Genomic DNA, 17,461 nt, shown 5'->3' on the forward strand with positions numbered 1-17,461 from the left:
CAACAAATGTTTGAAAATAGCAGATGATGCATAACGGAGGAGATGAAGGAATTAGCAAGTTGATAGTTCCAAGCTGCAGCGGTGATCACAATGCGTCGTTGTAGAACAAAGAGGATGGGGAGGGGTAATGGTTTGGGGGTCTGGAAGAACGGTGAGCTCGCATGTGCAGGTGCAGGTGCAGCTGACTGGAGGTCGCATACAGGCCAGCGAAGACGGCTGTCTTCGCCTAATCGATCAACTGAAGTCATGCATCCGATGATGCTCCTACTGCAGGTGCAGTATTTGACTTTCGCGTTGAGTTGATGCTCGTTTTCCGGTCGGGATCTCGGCGGCCCTTCCCAAATTTTTCGTGTGCCCACGCTGGACACCTTGCGCTAGATCTGTGAGCGAGAGCGCATGACTTTTCTTTCTCCTTATCAGTCATGCGGCAGCCAAGACACCTGCGCAAGACGGAGTGGACTGCGCTGCTGTGCAGAAGTGTAGAACAGTTCGTTGATGTGCATCCCTGAGAAGCCTAGTGCAACTACAGAGTGATGACGTCATGATCGCGTGTCTCTTCCGCGCGACTACCCAGGTATTGATCGATGTAGCTGTTCACATTCACCGTTGACTACATGCTGTAGAGTCACATTTCTACGACTACCTAAAGCATCCTAGTCATTGATGTATCTTCAATTGATTGCTGCCTAGGCCAAAACGGAACGGCCTGCTACTAAACCCTGGAAGTATTGACGCCTGCTACCCTTCATTCTGTATTTGATGTGGAAACCAGAGGGTCATCGCTGAGCGTGTCTTGATCAATTTTCTCACCCTCTCGGATATCTCTTTCCTGTTTCATGTCATCAACCCAGCCTTTGTAGACAATCTCCCCCTTTTGTGGCCGTTGCATTACGCGGTGCATATACTGATTCTCCGCCGCCAACCACGGCGGCTGGTAATGTTTTATAGGTAAATCCGGTAAGCTCAGCCTTGCGCTGGCTTCCCAGTTCGGATCGGTAATGGCTCTAGGCTCTAGTCCTGGTACCCAGAGAACATCTCCCCCGGCGAACTCGCCTTTTTCGTCAACCCAAAGTTTGCGTGCAAGCATGAGCATGTACGTCTCATATTTATCCGCCACTATGAGACCATCCGAGTTGTGGAAGCGACCAAACTTTGCGGCGAAGCCATCTAGCAAGACACAGATCTGCCAGTGTTCACGTTTGGTGTCGCGCGATAGATCTTCCAGCATCCGGATCAGTGCGCTGCCGCTTAGTACTCCATCTTTCCAGCGTTCCTCGCCAGTCTCGCGCACAAGAGGAGCTGTTCCACGAACAAAGCCGGGAGGCTGGCCCACATGATTGTTCCGAGGATCTAATTTCATGGGTTGCTTCAAGCTTGAAGACACTGGAGGGGCCGGTCTTTCGGGCACGGGCGTCCTATGTGAAGGGTCTGTCCAGAATGGCGACTCTTCCGTAGTTACGGCTTGCGAAGATGGAGGCTTTCGAGGTCTGAGGCGCGACAGAGCCTCTGGCGGCGGATCCTGCATCTCCACATCGTCTGGCGAGTAATCAAGATCCATTGGATCATCTGTGATGGGTTCTTTCCCTCGACCACGCCCACGAGATCTTGGATTCCGTGACATTCGATGAGATGTTGCAGTAAAGTTGTTACGAGATGATGATGATGATGATGATGATGGTCTTGCTGACTCTGTGACCAGAAGTACGTGATTCCTCTCACTATTTGAAGCAGAAAGGTTTGCTATGCTCGAAGATACCACGTCACATGGAGAGTCATCGGCAAGACAAGTATGAACCACGAGACGCGCATTGCATCCTGGTCAATTTACGTATCACAAAAGCGTGATGTAGCACTTTCCGCCTTCAACACAATAATGGAAGGGCTATCGTGATAAAACGATCGCTGAGACCGATCGCAGGCTACTCAAACAAGAGGATGAGTCCGTTGAACCTGCATTTTCCCATCTTCCACAACGTTAACCAAATTTTCCTTGGACCTATCGTTGACCACACTCCTAAATATTCCACACCAACGGCGGTATCCTGGGACTGCGATGCCCAAAATTTGCAAGAAGCTATCCGTAACCTATCAACCAAAACCGAGAGAAAAATGGACAGTAATCCAGAAGCTCGGTAGCATGGGCGGAGGTCTGAACGGCGGCATAAGCAAAGTCCAATGTAGCAATTCAAAAGCTCGGGGTATGATATTCATCGAGAAGCGCTTCAACAAAGACGCGTTCGAGAACGATGTACCGCGCAAAGAAATCCAGATCTTGCACCAGGTCCAGGACCATGAGAATATTACTAAGATGGTGGACCACTTTTTCGATAAGCGCAAACCAGACGGAGCTGTGTATCTGGAGTATTGTACGGTAGGTAACCTGGCAGACGTCGCGCTCAATGTTGCTATGGGCGCCCACGTCAACGAACATAAAATATGGAGATGGTTCTTTGAACTGTCTTCTGCCCTTACGTACTGTCACCGTGGCCCGCAGCCAAATATGACCGATGACGAGATATTCCAGTCCGGTTGGAGTAAAATATATCATCGCGACATCAAGCCTGCGAACATCCTACTGACGATGGAAGGTGATACAGTTATAGCGAAGCTTGCCGACTTTGGATTAGCAGTAACTGAAGACTATCTGTCGCTTGAGCGTAGTATAGAACGCGCTATAATGGAACCAGGGGGGACGCCTGGGTTCGACGCTCCGGAATTTCCACTCTTCAGCGGCGCTTCAGATGTCTGGCAACTAGGCTTGAGTATGGTCTGCGCATGTACCGGAATCGTAAGCCCGCGAAGCAAAGAGTTCCCTCATGGTCAAAGATGGGACAAAGAAAAACCGGCAGGCTCCAGCTATACCAGAGAACTCAGCAGCATACTGAAGAAGAGTCTAGAGGAAGACTTTCGAAAGCGGGTGCGCATATATCCCCTATTGACGAACATCAAAGCCGAGTATGCGGTGATCAAGGAACGGCTTCCTATCGACAAACGACTGCATAGAGTCTACGATCTAGCCGAAGAGCACGACAAAGGGAAGCCACCAGCGGGACATCGCAGACCAAAGCATCATTTCACGAAATGGGAGGGCCCGGCTCGTCCCGGGCATACAGGTGACCATGGTAACCCGATGCCGTTCTACGGAGCGGGATTCGATGAAGATGAGCTGGACCAGTTCCACTCCGGAATGGGATATGGTCCTTATATGCCCGGTAATTTCGACCCGAGGCGCATTAATGCATTCAACCAGGGTTTATGGTGAGTCCAAAGGCGTGATGAGGTAGCTGGAACCATCGGAGATAGTCGCATCATGTATTTAAAGAGTTGTGCCAACCCCACGACTCTTCGAGCTGGTTGATGGCCGCTGTGGGAGGAAAGCCATGCGATCGTTCACAGGCATACCATAGATCGCGAAGCTGTTCCTGATCCTCACGAACCGTGAAGCGATCGCCGACTGGGAACGTTAGATACAGAAGCAATATAAATGTTACACGCGACTACTTCTCGTCATAGTCGCGTTATGGGACCGGAACAAGCTTACCTAATGCGATCGCGAAGCAGGCAACAAACTTGCAAGGAAACCATTTGGAGTTCGATTGGGCCACTCCGCATAGTGTTCGGACGTTGTCTTGTACGGTTCTATCCACGATGGCGCGTGATGCTTTGTGTGCTGGTCCAAGTTGTGGAATCGCCGGATCATGTACAATCAGCAGCATATGAGCTAAGAGGTTATACTGGGTGCCCATAACGTGGGTCTTTTGGTGGAAGCGAATATCCGGGAAGTTTCTTCCGCTCCCATCTCGATCTTGCCGGAAATAGTATGGGTCGAAGCTGTCAGGCCTACATTGTGTCCAGGATCTGTTCTCATCCATCAGTTGGTTGTAGCGAGCAATGCTGTTTCTGCCTTCCCCAAAAACGAAGTTGCTCACGTCGCCGAGGTGAGCAATTGTTCGTGTAGCCCAGATGGAGTCGTTAGCCGGCTCGAGTGAGCGATCAGCGGGGAAGATGTGTAATTTGAACGCGCGTTGCGTCATGAGTGAGATCCACAGTTCCTGACGGAAAGCAGCCCAGTAGATAGCCTGCCGCCGATCAGGTCCAGATGTTGCAGCGTATGATTGTTCAGCAGCGCGGATTATAGCTTGGGTGCCGAACAAATGGCCCTGGGGGTCGGAGCCGATAATCGAGATGTTCATCTCTTCCAAGAGTCGCAGGATGACGGTCGCAGCGAGCAATGGCTCTTCTTTGATGGAAACGTTGTCGTTCAGTGCTGGAATCAGCGTGTCAAAGCATCGCTGATAGTAGGCATCTGCGATGTAAGGGTCGAATTCGGTGGTTCGACTAAGCTGACGAGCAGATAGCGCAAGGATGGCGTTCCTGAACGAGAGGGATAATTAGTCGGTTGCGCATACCCGCAGTAGATGCACTACATACATCAAGGTACTATTCTGCTTGGCCATCTGGACGATGTGAACCCCAAAATGATCTCTAGTGTCGACCATGTCGAACTTGCATTCGTCAGTCAAAGGCACCTTCTCCGGACAAAAGTACTCACGAATAATGCGACGTTCTCGATGTAGTGCTGCAGCAGCATTGCCTCTTGCTCGTGCTCTAACGGCCATAGCACAGGCTCACCGGGAGGCTGTTGATACACAAAGGTACTAACTCCCTCTTCTTGATGTGGCTGGTATGTGCTCGTGTTTGCTCGGTGGCCGTGTAATGCTGGAGGCGCAGGTGCTTGATGTTGCACAGGAGATTCTGAGTTTAGTAAAGACAGAACTGTGAGGTTTTCCGTAGGGGTGAACAAGGTTGAGTTTGGAGTCAAAGCAGTACCCGGCGCACTTCCAGGGGTACAGCTGGGTGATGGCGCATGAACTGAAGGGCTGTCGAATGGAGAGTAGCCATCCTGCACATATTGAGAGCGAATCTCGCTCGATTCGTCCAAGAATTGGACTGCCAACTCGTGTCAGCGACAGATGCAGCAGACTCGGGTAAGTGCTCACTTCGCGGAGGGTACGACACCCAAGGTTGTTCAACACTGAACGAATCTGAGATTGACGACCGCCGGAACCGTCTACCGCTTTCGTAGACGCATTCTTTCTTCGCCTGCGCACACCTTGCACATGCCGGCTGCTTGCCATCACCTATTGCAACGTCATCAGTATGCCGGCACCACTAGCTCGAGGCTTCCAGCTTACATCGATAATGACGCGTGCGGCATCGATTGCTACGAACGGTTAAGCGATGTCCAGGTCGTGCGCAAAGGGTGCGAAGTCTCGTACCATGGCATTTGCGATAAACCTTAACGTAGTCGTGGAATCGCGAAGGATGCGTGTGCGGGCTAATTTACGAAGCTGGGACACGCGCGATAACGATGCACAAAGGGTTCCAGGACGAGGAATGCCCGCCGAGATGAGCAGAGTCGTGCCCAACCATGTTCCGTCGGTTACTAAGGACGGGCTTTGATGATCGCGTCCGCGGCTTCGGAAAATCCAGATTGCGTGTCACAGCGGCGACTAGCCCCGCTTCCTACCCCACATCTTGGCAGAGACGAAAGAGGTAAGTCTCCCCGGCACACTCGTCTGTCGTGTACAGATATGGCAGTGGCGATAGGTTTACACCACATTTACGTTGCCGGAAGATTTTGACAACAAGCTGGACACCTAGATATTGTCTCTCCCTGTGCAGACAATTCGAAGCCGATTGCTACTTCATCACATCCTTCATCATGCCCCATGCACTATCACCAGAGCAAGACGTGCCGAGCTTTGATGGCAAGAAACTCTTCGTGAACGACGGGTTGCTCCGACCAGGTCAAGTCGGGAAGTTGAAGGAGTCGTCTCCAGGAATGCCCATGGAAGAGCTGCGTCGGCGTTACAACGAAGATGGATATGTCTTCCTCAAGGGGTTACTACCGAGGAGCGATGTCCTCAAAGCCCGCGAAGAGTACTTCAAGTCGCTCGCACCGAGCGGCGTGTTGAAACCTGGAACCCAGCCAGTGGATGGCATATTCGATCCTGAGAAGGACGCGGCAGACTTCCCTGGTATTGGCGCTGGTGCGGCCCCTGGAAATGGAAAGCCGGGAGAAGCGACAGCGGAGAAGTTCGTTAGTCTGGCGCTCGAAGCTCACTATGCAGACTGGTACAAAGAGGCGTTTTGCAAGCACCCTGCACTGAAAGACTTCATTGCCCGGATGACGAATTGGGGCGACAACACTCTAGGTGTCCGTAGAAGCTTATTGCGCAACAATACACCAGGAAACAAGGCCATCGGCGTACATTATGATCAGATCTTCCCCCGGCATGGCGAGCCGACGAGTGTCACTGCCTGGGTACCTATGGGCGATGTAAGCTTGACTGGAGGAGGCTTGATTTACTTGGAGAAAGGTGAGTCCTCTACTTCGTGATGGAAGATCGAGCAACATTAACGAATTTGGTAGGCCATACGCTTGGCCGTGAGGTAGAGGGAGACTTCAACCGAAAGGCAGTGGAAAGTGGATTGAGCGACGAAGAAACGAAGAACGCTTTCAACCAGAACATGCTATCAACAGGGCTGCTCGCTGACGGTCCACGAGAGTATTCTGACACCTTTGACAGGCGTTGGTTGGTGACGAACTACGAAGCGGGCGACGTAGTCCTCCACAACCCGTTTGCGGTAGGTACCCTTGGGTTTGAGCTGAAGTATATCTTGGCTAATAGTAGTCAGATACACGCATCCACAATGAATCACGATCCAGATAACGTAATTAGAGTTGGTACTGATCTGAGGTTCGTCGATGGCAGCAAGCCATGGGACACTGTAAGTACAACGTGATCATAGATGTACATGTTGTTGACCAGCATAGCGATGGGATAAAGACTACGAGTTCAACGACGGTGTGTAAGCGGGTCAATATTGGGTATATCTTTGGCCGCGATGGATAAGCGACTGGGATTGTAGTTGCAATAGCGTAGTTCACAATCATCATTCCTCAGACATTCAAGTCCATACACGTCTCCACCTGTCAATATGGTACTTTGCTTGCCATAGCTTTCCAAAACTCACATCGCCCGCCCCTTCCACCCTCCCATGCATTTGCATCGGCCAAACTGATCTGGTTGCTGACGCCCGGATCGCTATAAATGTAGTAGTAAAGGTCGTCTGTCGCTTGCACGAAGGAAGGGATGCCGCCTGTAGCGTTCATATTCAGTAGTACAGGCTGGTTTTTGTTCCACTTTGGCCAAGAAATGTCACTCGAACCATACCCAATTGCAGGCGGGATCGTTGAGTTTGCGACACCACCCTTCGCGTCTTTCAAGCTTATCACCGGCGAATTCTTTGTGATGAAATTGCCCCAAATCCTACGGAAAGCGTGCTTGAAGCTTTTGCCGGGCGTTGGAGTTCCGCTCCATAGCGCTTGCAGATCATAGCCATGATAACTTGGAGGTGCACTAAACTGATACTTCCAGCCCTCTGTAAAAGCTCCAGCGGCCCAGTAGCTTGGACAGACGAAGGCGTACTCTGCAAAGACATTGAATAGGCGTTGTTGATTTCCTGTTCCAAATTCACTCGTGTTGAGTGCCGTAGGTAGGCCAGTACCAGATGTAGCGAAGCGCGTAGCATTGGGCTTCACGTCAAGGTCATCCCCAGGAAACGAGTATGTTTCTTCCAGTCGATCTTTGTCGGATGCAGTGAAGTCGGGAAATGCCAGATCAATGTAGTCTCGGAAATCCTGCAACGTGCGTGCGGTGGGAGGCGAGAGTGGCACTCCTTCGTTTGCCATGTTACCCGATAAGACACGCCTTCCCTTTAGCGATTTTGAAGTAAGGGTTGTGGAGAGGCGGTCCTGGACAAATGTACCGTCTGTTACTGGCAAGAAAGCAAAGGTACCGAAAGGGCCAGCTTCCGAAACTCTGGCGCTGGCATTCTGAAGAACGATGGTATCTGCTGCGCGGAGGCACTTCATGCTTGCCTTCGTTTCTGAGCAGCCGGATGCTTCAAGAAACGCCGCATAAGCTTCTGCGGGTTGTTCCTCGTCATAATCGTGCTGATAGGGTACCCATGGACTCGCTGTAATGACATTACGAAAGAGGTCTTCTTTTTGCCGCCCACCGTAGGCTTGAGATTGGTAGAGAACAGCGCCTGCGCCTGCGCTCTCGCCCGCAATAGTGACCTTACTAGGATCGCCCCCAAATTTGGCAATGTTAGCCTGGACCCACTTCAATGCAAAGTTCATGTCAAGGAGCCCAGCATTGAGCGCACCATGCTGCTTCACCTCTGGACTCGAGAGAAACCCGAAAGCGCCCAGGCGGTACTGAATTATGACGCTGACGAAGCCATTCTTGTTGGTGGCCATAAATTCGCTGGGGTCTAGCCCAGAGGCGCTGAATAGCCCGTACCCTCCACCATCTTGATCCTGTTAGCGAGGTCCGCTACATTTTGTGCATTGCTTGGAAAGTGACTCACGAACCCAGAAGAAGACAGGCAGGTTCTTCGCATGAGCCGGCGCGTATACGTTCAAGAACAAGCAATCCTCGTTTCCGATGGCGGAGGTGAAGCCGTAAGCCGCTGGGGTCAGTGAAGAGGCGCCAGTCTGCGGACAAGCTGGTGGATCGCTCAAAGCTGACGCTGTCTTTCTGTTCCGCACAGGGGCTTGAGGAGCGGCGAACCTGAGGCTGCCGAGTGGTGGCGCTGCATACCGAACGCTGCAGCGCAAGGTCAGCTCTTGGAGGATTAGGGAGATCTCAGACGGAAAATTACCTTTTGAAGATATTGATGCTGGTATTAGCATCATACCTCCCCTCATAGACAGCGTAGCCCAGATCAACCTTGGGTGCTTTCACAGCCCGCGGTATCGGCTCAGCGCCAGATCCAGCGACAAAGAGCGCAAGCGCCAACAAGATCCCCTGACATCTCATTTTGACTGTTGTTCGTGCTCCGAAAAGTATGAGCGGTCGGGAAGGTGTCACCGTCGCTGGAGGCTGATGTAGACCGTGGCACAAAGCCCAAGGTTGCACACCGTTGAAAATTCTCGCTGCATGTCAGCATCTTTCAGAAGTTCACGACAAGCGAAACTCTTCGTGATTATGGCTCAATGTGCGCGTGATCGACGCGTTGATTGGCATGCTCGTACGGACGTCCTCCGTTTCGGTAGGCTTGCCGTCTCCCGCCTGCCGCAAGAGTCCCAGCCAGGGGGCATAGAGCTGCAGACCTCGGAGCTGCAGGTTGTTGTCATTGGACTCGGTTTCTAGACACTCTGTTCTGATCCTCATGATTCGCGATTGAGGGGCTGAAATGCCAAAGACGCGCATGTAACGTGTTGACATTGTATAGTGTTTGACGTGCTGAGGAAATTGTGGTGGCTGGTGGCCTCTAGGCTAACGGATTCGGCGCGTGGTGCGCTCAGCGATGACGTAGACGACGCGTCGGCGAACAATTGCCAGCTTGAGGAATTTCGAGACCCCGGGACGTTTCGACAACGCGTCATTGAGCATGGAATCTGATGCGATTCTCTGCTTCACATGGATAGTATGGAGTCTATGGAGGGCGACGACACTGAACGGACTATCGCACCACATCAGCTACCCAGGTACCGTTCACGATCGCGGCGCGTCTCTTCAGATCAGTCTGTCGCGATAATCATTCTACACCAACGGTCCATCTACACGAACGGCTATTACAATGCATCACACGACCCGAGGATATGTTTACGCACGCGTACACCAGGAAAGGACGTGACAGAGGACTGTCAGGGAGCACGAGCCGAAGAGAGGTGGCATTACGGCTGCCGCTGAATTCAATAATGTCAGGACAACGACCAAACCTCCCACATTTCGCGACTACGCTATACACTATGTGACCTTGTAGGTTGCCGGCAACACCTGTGCCAACTCACGCACCAGACATGAAATCATTGATTCGTCAATACGGAGTACGCGTTGAGTCCATGTCTGGCTGTCGCAGTCAACTATTCATCAACACAGTCCTCGTATATAAATTCTCGAGGTTCTGCCTTTAATTTCTACTCATCCATCATATCAAGCACATCAGCATCTAACAGAACTATTACTAGTACTTTTCAGCTTCCACTTGATACACAAAGCAGTCGCAGCCAGCTCCAAGCATCTAAGCACCGAGAACCACACACATATCCGCCAAAACCCGCTCAACATCATGTTTCCAGGCGGCCGCTCGTACTACCCCTACCAGAATTCGCTTCAAGACGCAAACAACGGTGGCGGCTTTTACCCCGACCGCATGTATTCGCACCAGCCCGGAGCCCGTCGCGGCGAGACACGATACAATCAACTCCACGGCAGTGGCGACAGTGGTTGGAGTTATACCGGCGGTGGAAGGTATGGAAGGTTTGAGCCGTACGATAGGAGGGGCCCGCAGAGGCGGAGACGCTGATGGTAGGGGCAAGAAAGTGGTTCAGAGAGAGGAGAGACACCATTGAAGTCCGAGAATGAGGAAAACTGGATATCATGAGAGTCAATGATAATCATTGTTATTGTAATAGTTTCATGCCTATGCTATCCGTACAATCACTGCGTTCAGTGCAGCCTGAAGATTTCCGTAGTGTCCCTTCTGCGTATCAACCCTGTTTCGCAAAAGCCCAGATCTGCCGGAACTGAGGATACAATACTGGCACCGCGTCGGGTACAGCGTTATACTCGGCATATCTCTTGATCGTCTCCATCTCTTTTCTCTCGATTTGGCTCTCTTCGATCGGTAAGTCCATTGTACTGCCGTTGCTTGTAGTGATGCGAGCGAAATATTCCACGTGACCTGGCGGGTAAGTAGATCTTGTGCCGTTGATGAGGGGCGTTTTTGCAACAACTGTAGGTGGTGGCGTTGGCGGCACCGCCTGGTAAGGTGATTGATAGGGCTGGTGCGAAGACGGCTGAAGGGCGGGGGAGCTGGTCCTGCTAATACCAATGCTCAAGAAGTGATTATCTGGAAGCTGCGAGGGTGCAACGCTTCCCAAAGCGTATGAAGGCGTAGCACTGGCTTCTCTAACAATGGGAGTAGGCTTCAGAGTCTCCTCATGGCTAGCCGCCGCATGGTCTTCGACCCCACTCATTATCTCGTCTACTTCGGGAGTGGATGATCCCTTTGAGCTTCGTTTGGATTTTGATGGCTTTACCGAGGTTGAGAGCGACTGCTTGACCGGTGCCTTGATAGGCGGTTTTGCCATCGACGTTGCATCTGGCTTGCTGGTTTCGGGCGCGTTCAGATTTGCTGCCGCAGAGCGTCGGGTAGCTCGACGTGTTACCATCTGAGGCGGATCCTCTGTCTCTGTGACCTTCTCATCTTGTTCTTGAGCTGGCTCTTGATCTGATGTGTGGCTTCCATGCTGCTCGGACTTCCTTGGGCGGCCGACTATTCCACCGTGTTTACCCCGCTTCCGGTCTCCAGACGTGGCAGTTGGCTCACTCTTTCTTTTGATGGACTTCCTAGAGTTAGGAGGCAGCTTGTCCAGATTTGACGGTACTGGATCAGCCGCGGCTGCAAGAAGATACGCAGGGGTAGATCCCGAGTCGGACGCTACTTCGTCCTCCACCTCGGCCTCTTGCTCGCTTGCGGCTGCAGGGGATGTAGCCAGATCGGTTGTGGATGATACGACGATGTCAAAAGCTGGGTTAGCAGATGTGACATCTTCCACTCCATTCATCTCATCAGCCCCATGGCTAGACACTGGAGGCGAAGGCGGCTGAGCATCTGCCATCAAATCTTCATCTTCGGCTGGTACAGTCGCTGGTTTTTCGCCGACTGTGCTTGGTGCAGGTGATTCCAGTTTTTTCATATTTCTCAAGCCCGTACGAGGCTTAACTGCCTTCTTCGGCTTCTTAGCCTTTTTGGTCTCGGGCTCGACGTCGTCCTTGGGTAAGTAGCGTCCATTTGGGCCGCGAACCTTACCCGCGCCCGCATCTCGTACTGCCGACTCTGCCTGCAAATCTTCACTGGGGTTGGAGCCGATGTGGCGCGTCATGTTACCGCCTACGGGCTCTGATAGAAGAGCTTCACTGTTGTCGTTAGGTGGGGTCTGGCCAAGAGCTTTTTCGGTTTTAGGCAAGCCTGATGGGGGTGGCTCGGTCTGAGACGTTGTATGGCCGTCTGGCTGTGAGGAGAAGTCTAGCGCTTTTTTGTCAGCATGATGAAGGAAGCAAAAGCGAAAGTGAGCCATGCGATGTGAGGTAAATTGAGGTAATCAAGCGAGATTGGGTGAATTAGGTGATGGTAACATACCAGTGTGCTGCGGAATGCTCTGTGAAGAGGTTGCAGGAATCTGAGACCGATTGGGAGGTACGGCATGGCTCTCAGAGCTCCGCTCTCCAGATGATTTGGAAGTAACGTTGGAAGGAAGTGGTACAGGAGTCTGCCGTGTCGGACGTGGGTAAGTCTGCACGTCTGGTTGGTACCGGCTAGGCTTATTTGTAAACGGCACTTGGAGCTTTGGTCCTGCGGAGGCTGTAACAGCAGAAGTCAGTATTTGCAGGCAGGATTGGGCGAGACCTTACTTACCATCAGGTGTGACAAACCCGTTGAGCGGCTGCCCAGCTAGACAAGCTTTCTTCTGCAATCCGTCAATTGGGAACATGACTCCGGGAGCGGCTTCACCGCGCGCGTTATTTCGAACCATGCTTGATGACATCTCCTTGAAATGTATGTCCAGAATTGGCCATTTGTCCTGGGTTTTGCCACTGAGAGACCGCACCCTACGGTAAGCCCTGTCTAATCTGCCGAATTCCTGCGCGGTACGCATCTGTTCTGTTCCAGAATCGTTCCTGGGGGCGCTGAGGTATCTTTCCTGTATCCATGTAGCGAGCTCGACGTCATCCTGTGTTTCGCTATTGCACAGAACCTCGTGAATCTTCACTAGAGTTGGGATGTCGGCATAACCGAAGAATTCCTCAGGAAGTAGTGCTTCGGAAGCGACGTAATCAGCGGGAGTGTATGGCATGCTGTATGTGGACGCCATGGTCGTAGTGTTGACGAAAGCTGTTTTGGTTTGGGTGGAAGATAGGAAACAGCGTTGGGTGTGTGGGAGCCGAGCTATTGCAGACTTATCTGGCCACGGTGACAGTGGAGTGAATACGGTTGAATAGATAAGGTGCAGGTGGTGTAATTGTTCAAGTCTTGCTATTGTCGCGCAACCCAAGTGAAGCCAGCGGTGAGGATTTTGACCGGGTAGCGGCCGGCGTCGGGCCCACGTGTGCGCCTGCGCAGTGCGAAAAGTGCAAGTGAACGTCGTTGGATCGGACCCAGGCGACTACTGTATGAGACTTGGTGGTAGTACTCGAGAATCTTGAGCAACTGGAGAGTTTAGAGCAAAAGGTGGGGAACGAATTGGTGACGGCGAGGGTGGAAGTCCGTGCCCAGTGGTGGTGTTCTGGAAATTCCGTAGCTTCGATGGAAACTTCAGAACGGCACCAAACCCGTCACGACCTTGGGAGCCAATAGAACTTACCATTTATTGCCCGGCACAAAACACCCAATACCAGATGCAGTGTACTGTAATTGTGACTCTCCAGGCATCTTCGTTCCAAGGTTGAGTGCAAAGAGATCTCGGGATGGTCCGCTGGTACCTGGCTACCTAGTTCGAGCTTTCCCGCCGCCGCGCTGAGTGCCCGCGAACCTGAAACTTTCAACATATGAGCAGATGAGACCTTCAGAAGCGAAACCCTCAGACGTCTATTGTATGACTAGCCATTATCAACACATTGGATATTCGCCAGCCTGAATCTCATTATCTGCATCCCTATCTAATCTCGGTTCTGAACACCCCCACACACGCGCCAGAGCTCCTCTCCCCAACCCATCATATCTTCCCTACGCAAATTCGCCTCCGACCCCTGTTCCCAGGCCATTCCCCGCGACGCGACCATACTTCTTCCCATGCTGAAAAGTAGCGGCCAAGCGTGGTCATCTACGTCGATACCGCGAGGCAACGCATCATGTATCGACTCTCTGAGAGTGTCTTCGCTAAGGGATAGCGGATCGTGATCATCGGCATGATTACGAATCTGATGGTAAAGATGGTTGCTTACATACCAGAGATCGCGAACGACGCGACGACAGCCTTCAAGTGTTAGGCGACTGTTTATCCCAATGATCTCGCCACCGAAGAACAGATACTGCTCCGGTGCAGCATGTGCTCTGTTGGCTACTCCACCTCTTCTATCACTTGCTGGCGCATCTATGCCGCTCTGGTCTCGTAAAGCTCCGAACGGAACAAGTGACCAGCTTTCGGTCTCTTCCGCATCCGTTGTTGACATGAAAAGCTTATTTCTATCGAGTGGACATGTATTCGCGCCTTTTTGGAACCACTCTTGTATGCATGGCTTCCCGAATATGTGCCCACAAGGACGCAGAAGAACCGGTTCGTGATCTTTTGTGTAACTATCCCAACAAATGTGGCAAGGATCTGCTGCGGAACATATTGCGACGGGTATCAAATCATTCAGATATGCCTCCCTCGTGGGAAGTGGCGTACTAACAGGCATCTGAAACGCTGATGATCTTGGTTTTGGGTTGGATAGTTCACTACGAGAAATGCACGTTAGGAGCCGGGGCTAAGTCTCTTATACTGGTATGACAAACAGGCGTCCAAGAAATGAGAGAAACACCGGTGAGACGTTACAGGTGACTACTACGGCTTGCTAGACTGATACCGAACTACCGTGTTGGGTGAGACTTCGTCATATGCTACATCACTCCTGACGTAGCTATGTATCTGGGACCGCACAACAAGTGTGCGCGCGCCAGTAAGTCCGCATCCTTGCTTCCTTCCGGAATCGGTATCAACACTGTGCTATATCCACTCTAACGTCATAACTTCCGTGGGATGAGTACAACCTCTAAAGCTCGTCCTGGGGTTTTAGGGTCGTTGCCACAGTTTACCGCTTCATTGCTTTGCTGACGCGGTGGCACTCGTGTCGTGGCTCTGCGCGCCGCTTTCGAGACATATCGCAGCTATCAGAGTAGTCTGGTCGGTATCCTACAAGGGCCTGTGTCTTTGTTGGCTTGTAGCATGCTCTTATGGTCTGAGTGAGCTTTGGTATGGGGCTTGTCTCAGCCCGCGATATGAACGAAGTGCGTAGCGGAACCGGCGCGTTATTCTTCTGCAGCTGCTCCTTAGTTACAAGGTGCCAAAATATCTTGGCAAAACGCGAACGAGCAGCTGGTGATGATGGCGACCCTATTTGTAGACTTAGACTCAAAGAGCGATTTCGCCACTGAGATTGCAGCGTTCTCAGATCTTTCTCGATCTCTGGGTGGTCACTGGACACTACCCAGGCCCCACGCTGGTCCGACAGCCGTATCTTGAAATTAGCGATTGGTGCTGCAACCGCAGTTGGTCCATACTTGGCTACAATGCTCCATGTGTCGTTCCGAAACCATTGCGCTATGTAAGAGATGGGTACATCGCAGTACTCCTTACCTCCAGTCTCGCTGGCCGTCTTTCGATCTACCCATATCTTACGCATAAGAAGGTGAGTGCCTGGTCCCGACAAGTCTTGAGGGTTAATTACGGTGCCGAACATGAAGTGTTCCCAGCCATAGCCCCACTCAGCTTCTGGACAGTCAGCTCGGATGTGCGGCTCCCTTGTATTGCCCCGTCGCAATATTCCCACAGCGTGGGTAATCTCATGCACGAGTGTTGCAGCGAAAAGGAAGTCGTGCCGAAACTGCGCGCATCGCGACGCGGCTTCGTATTCACCAGTCGAATAAAAGTTACTCAACCAGTCCGCCATTTCGATCCTACAAGAAAATTTGCGCTGGAACGCCGGACAACATGAAGCGACATGGTGTGGACTTGCATTGTCCCGCAGTGAACGGGCGTATACTCGCTTCGCAGACGGTAGGAAGTGGAAGGAAACGCTGTGCCCAAGGCAATGCAAAGCCTCACGCACTCCGGCTAGATATTGACTGCGTTTCTCCTCGGACGCGTTGGCGAGCGGGTCTGAGAGGTAAGTCTTCTTTGCATCGTTAACTATGCCTATCAAGTCGCGTCCGTATAGAAGCGGTACAAAGAAAGCGAGGACGGTGTCGTGGCTGAGAAAATGTGATGCCAACCGAAGCATCTGCCGCATAGGCCCGTTACTATCAAACCAACGCAACGTCGGATGGATTGGATTGCGCAAGTCTCCAGGCAGAACACTTTCGTCTTCTAGAAGTTTGAACCTGTCGTTTTTATTGCATGCCGCGATCAATCCGATGATACCGGGGTTGGCTTCTGGGGCGACACGTTTCTGTCGCAGCGGCGTCTGTTCCGTCATCGTTTGCGGATATGGAAAGGGTGTTTGCGCACCTGTACTCGTCATAATCCAATGAAGTATACATATTGGGGGCATGACCATTGTGGAGAGCCAACCGCAACATAATGAGACAAAGCGGAGAGTCAAATGAACGACATGCCTGCCAGCTAAGAAGAAGGGTGGCCAGACTAGAACAATGCAGAAACAACACTTGGTTCCTAGAAGTTCGAGAGACATTGTGGTGAGCATGAGAAAGTCACCGTAAAAGAGACTTCATCACTGTGAACCAGTGAGGTAAACGGACGCATTGTGCAGCGATGCCCATCGATTCTTCGGAGAAAATTCGGACAGTGGCATATGGGTATGTCGAGAGATGAATGTGACAACGACCGCTCTACGTGCGCGCACATGTGCCTGAACCAGCCGGAAGCTATTCTTTCAAACATATTGAAAGACTTGGCGCGCTTTGTGGTAGACGCGTGGACAATAACGCTGTCGTTCCGAGCTCATGTAGGTGGCCGGGGCGCCTTCGTATCTTCACAACATGTCCAGGGAAACGATCCGGTCGGTACAATGCTGCGAATGGCTTCGAGCTACTGCATGACTTGTGACAGACTATCGTTCTCGTCGTGAATGGAGTGCGTCATCGCAAAGAGCTGCAGGTGGAGGTAACAATCGAATTAATATCGACTAGCGTCGTGCGCATACCGGGAATTTTAGAAGTAGCAAAGCCCGCGCTCAAAGAATGCAATAATTTTGGAGACTGATGAGTGTTGTGATGTTATGAGGATCACAGAGTGAAATTTCGGACGAAAGGACGGCAGCGAGATCGGGACGCGTCGAAAGGCTTGGCGTCATGTGCTGGCGTGTCTTAGCGTATTCAGACGCGTTTGCCCCGCTGTTTGCTCTTCAGGGACCGTTGGTCACATCCAACACATTCAATCTCCTCATTCACCGTTACACGCACTAGCGACGAACAACTGGCCAATGCTTCAATGCTCTCAGTCACGCCATCCTGCAAACCCCGCCAACCCCGCCATCGCTAGTTCCCAAGCTGCATGCACCCGTGGGTAACTCCCGCCTAACGCGTCAAATCAGCTTCTGCATACATCAATACATTGCCGCAGCATCTCACTCATGAGCATAACCTAGCAATGGACTGGGACGACTTCCATCGACGCGCCAAGCGTGTTGTACCACAACAGGAGCTCAAAGCACGCCGG

The 17,461-nt window shown here is 51.9% G+C and overlaps 6 protein-coding genes across 6 annotated transcripts; 2 read left to right on the forward strand and 4 right to left on the reverse strand.

Annotated features, from left to right (window-relative positions):
- Window positions 1-745: 745 nt before the first annotated feature.
- On the reverse strand, window positions 746-1,558 carry J4E83_002792 (uncharacterized protein; the record flags this gene model as incomplete). The annotated part of the gene is made up of 1 exon (XM_049329733.1): window positions 746-1,558. One exon carries the CDS (start codon window positions 1,556-1,558, stop codon window positions 746-748), a length of 813 nt encoding a protein of 270 aa, XP_049191412.1.
- A 495-nt stretch (window positions 1,559-2,053) lies between these two features.
- On the forward strand, window positions 2,054-3,262 carry J4E83_002793 (uncharacterized protein; the record flags this gene model as incomplete). Its single annotated transcript, XM_049329734.1, has 1 exon — window positions 2,054-3,262. One exon carries the CDS (start codon window positions 2,054-2,056, stop codon window positions 3,260-3,262), a length of 1,209 nt encoding a protein of 402 aa, XP_049191413.1.
- A 46-nt stretch (window positions 3,263-3,308) lies between these two features.
- On the reverse strand, window positions 3,309-5,287 carry J4E83_002794 (uncharacterized protein; the record flags this gene model as incomplete). Its single annotated transcript, XM_049329735.1, has 7 exons — window positions 3,309-3,454; window positions 3,542-4,374; window positions 4,432-4,505; window positions 4,553-4,950; window positions 5,001-5,141; window positions 5,196-5,224; window positions 5,280-5,287. The coding sequence occupies 7 exons, from the start codon at window positions 5,285-5,287 to the stop codon at window positions 3,309-3,311; spliced, it is 1,629 nt and encodes a 542-aa protein (XP_049191414.1).
- Window positions 5,288-5,431: 144 nt separating this feature from the next.
- Window positions 5,432-6,880, forward strand: J4E83_002795 (uncharacterized protein; the record flags this gene model as incomplete). Its single annotated transcript, XM_049329736.1, has 5 exons — window positions 5,432-5,556; window positions 5,686-6,383; window positions 6,437-6,651; window positions 6,703-6,795; window positions 6,842-6,880. 5 exons carry the CDS (start codon window positions 5,432-5,434, stop codon window positions 6,878-6,880), a joined length of 1,170 nt encoding a protein of 389 aa, XP_049191415.1.
- Window positions 6,881-7,000: 120 nt separating this feature from the next.
- On the reverse strand, window positions 7,001-8,894 carry J4E83_002796 (uncharacterized protein; the record flags this gene model as incomplete). Its single annotated transcript, XM_049329737.1, has 3 exons — window positions 7,001-8,385; window positions 8,443-8,681; window positions 8,737-8,894. 3 exons carry the CDS (start codon window positions 8,892-8,894, stop codon window positions 7,001-7,003), a joined length of 1,782 nt encoding a protein of 593 aa, XP_049191416.1.
- A 1,676-nt stretch (window positions 8,895-10,570) lies between these two features.
- Window positions 10,571-12,958, reverse strand: J4E83_002797 (uncharacterized protein; the record flags this gene model as incomplete). The annotated part of the gene is made up of 3 exons (XM_049329738.1): window positions 10,571-12,111; window positions 12,226-12,447; window positions 12,502-12,958. 3 exons carry the CDS (start codon window positions 12,956-12,958, stop codon window positions 10,571-10,573), a joined length of 2,220 nt encoding a protein of 739 aa, XP_049191417.1.
- Window positions 12,959-17,461: the final 4,503 nt, after the last annotated feature.

This window comes from Alternaria metachromatica (assembly GCF_023757995.1).
Source record: "Alternaria metachromatica strain BMP 0045 chromosome Unknown scaffold_4, whole genome shotgun sequence".
In the NCBI taxonomy this organism is placed as follows: domain Eukaryota; kingdom Fungi; phylum Ascomycota; class Dothideomycetes; order Pleosporales; family Pleosporaceae; genus Alternaria; species Alternaria metachromatica.